Source organism: Egretta garzetta, unplaced genomic scaffold, assembly GCF_000687185.1.
Source record: "Egretta garzetta isolate BGI_Z169 unplaced genomic scaffold, ASM68718v1 scaffold30, whole genome shotgun sequence".
In the NCBI taxonomy this organism is placed as follows: domain Eukaryota; kingdom Metazoa; phylum Chordata; class Aves; order Pelecaniformes; family Ardeidae; genus Egretta; species Egretta garzetta.
Genome location: NW_009258383.1, coordinates 6997623 through 7003693, shown reverse-complemented (window position 1 = coordinate 7003693; position 6071 = coordinate 6997623). Strand labels below are relative to the sequence as shown.

Genomic DNA, 6071 nt, shown 5'->3' with positions numbered 1-6071 from the left:
GCGAGTCTAGCATCAGTTAGATAGCTTTCTATGCTATTTTGCAGAGTATGATGATTAAACATTGGTAGACTACTGGCAATTCAACAACGGTAATGCTGTCAGTTAAAAAAAAGGAACTGCCCAAAGTAACATGATTAAGAACATACAAAACAAAACCAACATAGATTAAGATATTACTGCTATAAGGAGAGTAATTCACTTCTCAAATGATGTTTTCAAAAAAGAAAAAAAAAATATCTAATCTGTATTAACCACAGATGTAGACTGGGCAGAGTAGGAAATGAAAATTGATCACTGATCCGCTATTACACTTGTTACAGAAGAAAAGTATTTAGTTTAACAGAAAAAAGCAGGGAAGAGGACCATAAATGAAAGTTGTTTAGTAAACAGTTTCCTCACTTCTATGCTAGCAGTAATTATATCACACAGCATTTCAGAAAATGTCTATTCAAGTCACAAAAGCACTCAAAACTAAAGTTTGCCAACTTTGACTTGAGTCATTGCGAACTGCCTTATTTACAATGTTACAACACAGATGGAATTGGTTACCCTACCTCCTGAATTTACTTGGTATTTCCCAGTTTCCCCATTTGTAACTTTATCAAACTTTACTTGTTTGGGATGAAGCATTGCATACCCCATGACTTCCCTCTGCAAAGCTGCAGTCCTAAATAATCCATGAAATTGGGTTCCAATACAAATTATTACAGAATAGTGAGCTAGAATACATATTTTTTCCCAGAAACACCTAAGAGTTTCACATCTTGTACGAGGGAAGTGACATCTGGAAGACAGCTGAAAGTGTGTCTGGGTCATGCTAATTCCAAGCCTCTGAGGCATTGTAACAAGTATATGCTCAAGAAACACTTGAAACATCCCATCCTCACTGAGCATGTCTAGAGTCTCAGAAGTGGCCAGGCTGCAAACAGACCATCCCACCAAGCTGTAGTTAATAAAGTGGAGAATAGCCATGTGGCAGGAAATACACAAGATGAACATACACACAAAAAAGTAGAGATGCAAGAGAAAGTAAAGTAGGAGTAGTAAAGTAGGAGACCGTGAAAATCCTGTTCAAGACTGACTGAACAAGCAGAACGACACTGAACCGATGAGGAAGGGTTCCATAAGGGACAAACAGACTGGAAAGACAAGGCACAGAGTCACAGGACGGGGGAAACAAAGAAAAATAATGTCACCCCATCACTAAATCCACCCTGCCCAGACACCGGAATGAAAGTCTACAGAATTGTTAGATTACTCCTCTGCTGTCAGTAAACACAGAAGAAAAGAAATCTCAGTGTTTCCAAAGAGAATGCAAGTTCAAAATGCTCATCAGTCACTCCAAAGTGTTACTTCAAGTGGCAGACATCTGTATGGATAAAAGATCTCACTTGGGATGAAGATAACCCAAGAGAACATAATTTTCCATTTTCTCAACGGGAAAAAGCCCTTGGGAACTCCACTCTGAGGGACTACACATTACAGTTGCAAAGTCAAGCTTTGAAATTATTGTAACAATTAAGATTGTGCAAATACGTGATAATTCACTCATGATTAGCTATTTAATATTTTCTCTTACCTTCACTGCCTACTGAAATACCTTACAACTTTTCTGTTGCATATCATTTAAGTTTATTCTCAAAACCAAACATATCAGTTTCTTCATCATTATTTCAGTAGTGTTTATCACTATAGTACTTCGGTGCTTCCCAAATATTTCTTTATATTACAATATCCTGTACAGGAAAGTAAAAGTGGAATCTCCGTTGTGCTAAGAGGAAATGAATTACAGAAATATAAAGATATTTGCAACTTTTTATTTCTAGATGAAGACACAGGTTTTCAGAATACCTAGTATATGCATTTATATAGATCATTACACATTTTAAGCAGAGCTCCTACTGACCTCAATTGCAGTAATAGTACATAATATTTATGCAAGTCAGGCTCCACGCTCAACACCAAAAAACCCAATCATTTACAAACGTCTCTAAAAATTTGAGTCTAGTAGACTTGCAGCAGAAGTAGTGACAGAATCCGGTTCTTCCAAGGCAGCACTCAGCTACGCTCTTCTCAGCTACACTGAGCTAGAGAGCCACTCCTTAAATTCACGCATCATTCTTGTTCAGGGACCACACTACATTTCTCTGCATCATTTCAGTTTCAGTGTAGGAGCTGCCAAAACTGACCAACTTCACCGATGAGAGAGAAGAAAAGTGGCAAATCCTTGCTTTGGAATCCTGCTGGGAATTACTCTACAGCTACACACTGATTTCTGACATCAGCATATCTCCAGCTGCTCTCATTAAATAAAGAAAAAATTAAACAAAAATTAAAGAAAAAAAAAACACCAACAAAAAAACCGAAGTATGCTCTAGTTAACTTAAAGGAAAACTTCAAATAACTGATCTGTATTTTGAAACATATTATTAAAAATCTTCAGTTGAATATATTACAGTACCATCATTTCAAGTTACATATTTGTATGCTCTGACTCCAAAGGGACAGGTTTTTTGATTAATCCCACATTGAGATTACGTATTACATTCTTACTTAAAGAACAATTTTTTCAAGTTGTTTATAAAAACGAAAAATACAGTACTTTAAAATATGGCACTACTGCTTTCTATTACGTAGAAACAAAGAAGCTATTAAAAAATTACTTCATTCAATATTAACATAATGAAAAGCCCACAGGCCTGTAAACTATTTACATTAAGTAAATTTTCAAGAATATAACAGTTCTAAAGTCAGTTTTCTTAAAGGGATGTCAGAATGATGAGCTCTTTAAAGTGGAAAAGGCAGTAATTGCCTGTTGATATGACCTAAATCCAAAAGAAAAGAAATTAACTGCACTGTAAGTAAAGGCCATGTCTTCTATGGACTTTTTTTTGGTGGAAATGGAGGTTAGGTGATCAGAAATATATTCTGTAATGAAAAAAATTTACCAAGGCATCAGGACTCTGAATATAAAAATTCAGAAATGCTGATTCCTTCCTAGAAGTACTTAATATCAACTTCTCAAATCTTTACTGCATCTCATATTCCCAGAAATCTGATAGAACAATGAACATGTGTAAAAGCTTAAATATTCAAGGCTCAGTCCTCCTAGACTTGCACAGTTATCGTCTACCAGCACATATCACTTAACAACCTAGAGCTCATACATATGGATGCAACACAATCAACACTGAGTAAACAACTTCAGAATTCCTTTAATTCAGTATTTAAATAGCCCTTTAAATTTTAACTTTCAAATTTGTTTGGCTTTTTTTATTTGTGAATCAAATAAACACACACTGCAGAGCTGTGGAATTACCATACTTACAAGATTTTTCTGAGTGCATGAGTAGAATATACGGTCATTTTCAATGTAGAAAGATCGTTGCCTCCTTCTGTCACATTTATTTCCCTTTGTAAGCAAACTATGCAATGAAATTCTGAATTCAAACAAATACTAAACACTGATTTGCAACAGGCTGCACATAGAGAGACCGCTATGGTCACTGAAAGAAGAAGAGCAATAGCCCTGACTGTAATGGAGAAATATACATTATGCTTTGAAGGTTGAAACCACAGTGGGAAAAAAGGAAAACCTGTTTTCTATTAGCAACAATCCAGAATTTGTCTAGTAGGGCTGACTCTGTGCATACACATATATTCTTTTATATATATAAATTTTATATATATATATATGACTTTGAAATTAGCAATTTTATTTTATATATGTCTGTGTAAAAAAGTCCCTTTATTTCAGCACTTCTTTCACCCGAATCTAAACAGTCTAGGTACAACCACATTTAAGGCTATGTTATACCAGTATATATATATATATTCATTTTAAATCAGCACAGTTTGAAACAGTTCTGTTTCAAACATCCTGCAACTATCCATTTAACTTGTATTACACATAAGAAATGTTCCTTTTTTCTTTAAACCTAAGCGGTTATATCTTTAATAATTTTCTATTCCCCAACTTTTCCAAACCCTCACAACTTTCTCCTTTCACACTCAGAATCCTTGAATAAAGTATAAAATGTCAAACTCTGCTGCTGTTTCAAAGTGTTTTCACTAAATTTAAAATTTTATTAAATAGAACATTAATATCTACAAGTGACAGACACAGGTTCTGAAGTGTTAAAACAAAGCTATATGAGATATATGAACACAAAACAGTAATTAGAAAAACACTTTGTAAGTAGAACTTGTTTTTTTCTCATATGCTTGTTTCAATTCGATGTTGCTTTTTTAATGGAAAACGCATCCAACTTCCTCAAAATGAAACTGAGATTGAAATACTCTCAAAGCTAGACACTGACACCCTCACCACATGTACATATGATATCCTAAAAGTCAAAGAGGATATCAATTACAAATGAATCCTCTACATTTAGACATAGTTGAGTCAGGAAGCTTTATTCACTACTTTTAATTAACCAATGATTGTCTTTTAATCAAATATTGCTCTGGATTATGTGTCCATCTCCAATACTCCATTTCCAATTCCCCTTTTCCCTTAAATCCTGCTTACACTACTGTTCCAGAACACGGAGATTTTCTTTGGGAACCAGAAATCATTTCCTTTTATGGCAAACAGTCTTTACAAAAGGCAGTGCCCTTACTCAAAAGAAAGGATCAAAAATCCCCAAAACAAGATTAAAAAAGTAAATTAAACAAGTCAAAAAATCTTAGCATGAAATTGGTAAGACATCAGGTTTACTCTCTTAAGTCATTGCAGCCTGCTTCTACCAGATCAACCAAGGGAAATACATCTAGGCTTGGGACAAAAAAAAAAAACCAACAAGTGTTAGGGTACATCTTAAAATTGGCACTGGCAAAGTGATCATTAAGCATTTTTGAAGTTCATTAGTAAGGAGGAGCTTGCCAGATGATAAAAAATAGCCTTTAAATGGAAGTGGGGAATATTTTTGCAAGATACATTCACATGAAAACATAGATAAGCATCCCCAGAGCAGAAATAACAAAGTGAAGTTATTTGACAAGCTGTCATAATGCTTCCCTTATATTTTGCACATCCTGCATCTCTTTGCTTATTTCCCTGAGCGTATAGCACAGAATATCCAATGTGCAGTTTATTCACAAACATGGTCCTGCCCCTTCTTTTCCTTCCCTCCAATATACGTGAATCTTTTAATTTTATTTTGGCATCTTGTTTACTTTCAGTTTCTATGGATGTTCACTGCAGATACAGGAATCTGCATACACAGAGAAGACTGCAGAACAAAAACACTCTGAGGCAAGGACTTCCTTCTAGTATGAAAGGCGTACACCTCTCTGCATAGCTATCTGAATGGACAACTTAAGTTTGCCTATTGTAAAAAATAATAAAAACCCAAACAGATTATTTTTCTGCTTAAGGTTTTCACTCACTGAGTGGAATTAACCTTGAGAAATAGGCAGGTTCTGAAGTCCACAACAAACTATTATGCAGACTGATTCAAAACAAAATTGCTTTAGAACATTCTTATTTCAATATTAAATGCAGTGTGTTTCAAAAATTATTTCTACATTGTAAGAATAAAAAGCAATAGATATAGCTAAGGTAGCCAGCACAGAAGCTACTCAAATGCTTCTGCCAAAACTTGTTTGATAATCATGAGTCTTCCGTCAAGAAAAAATGAATTGCAATTTAAGTATAGTATGGATGTTTTCTTTAATCAGTTGTTTCTTATCCACAAGACTTCCCAGTTATCCAATTGAGTCACTGAACTTTCAAGTGGCTCCAAGTCCCAACAGTTCACTAATACCATTCTGTCTCCCGTATAATATTAAATGATCAACCATAAAGCAAACATGAGGTAATTCTGAAGCGAGGAGATGAGGAAGCATATTTACCTGAAGCATCTCCAACTTTAAAATCACTGTCATCAGAGCTATCATAATCTAAAGCTTCCAGCAGCGAAGCTGCCAAAGGCTTCACTTGTCTCCTCTTCGAACTGCGGTCCACTGCAGGAAAAAAAAACACAGTATCGTTACACGGTGGCATGATGAGAATTCAGCGTCGTTAAAGAGATTTAAATGAGAGGGAAAGGCAGAATGGCCGTGACAGG

General features: G+C 35.1%; 1 protein-coding gene across 1 annotated transcript in view; it reads right to left on the bottom strand.

The window, feature by feature from the left end:
- The window catches only part of PHF14 (PHD finger protein 14), a 168334-nt gene that overhangs the window by 160774 nt on the left and 1489 nt on the right, over nucleotides 1–6071 (bottom strand). The window contains exon 2 of the mRNA XM_035896951.1: nucleotides 5857–5967. Coding sequence (XP_035752844.1) covers nucleotides 5857–5967 — 111 coding nt within the window. The remainder of the gene's footprint in view (nucleotides 1–5856; nucleotides 5968–6071) is intronic.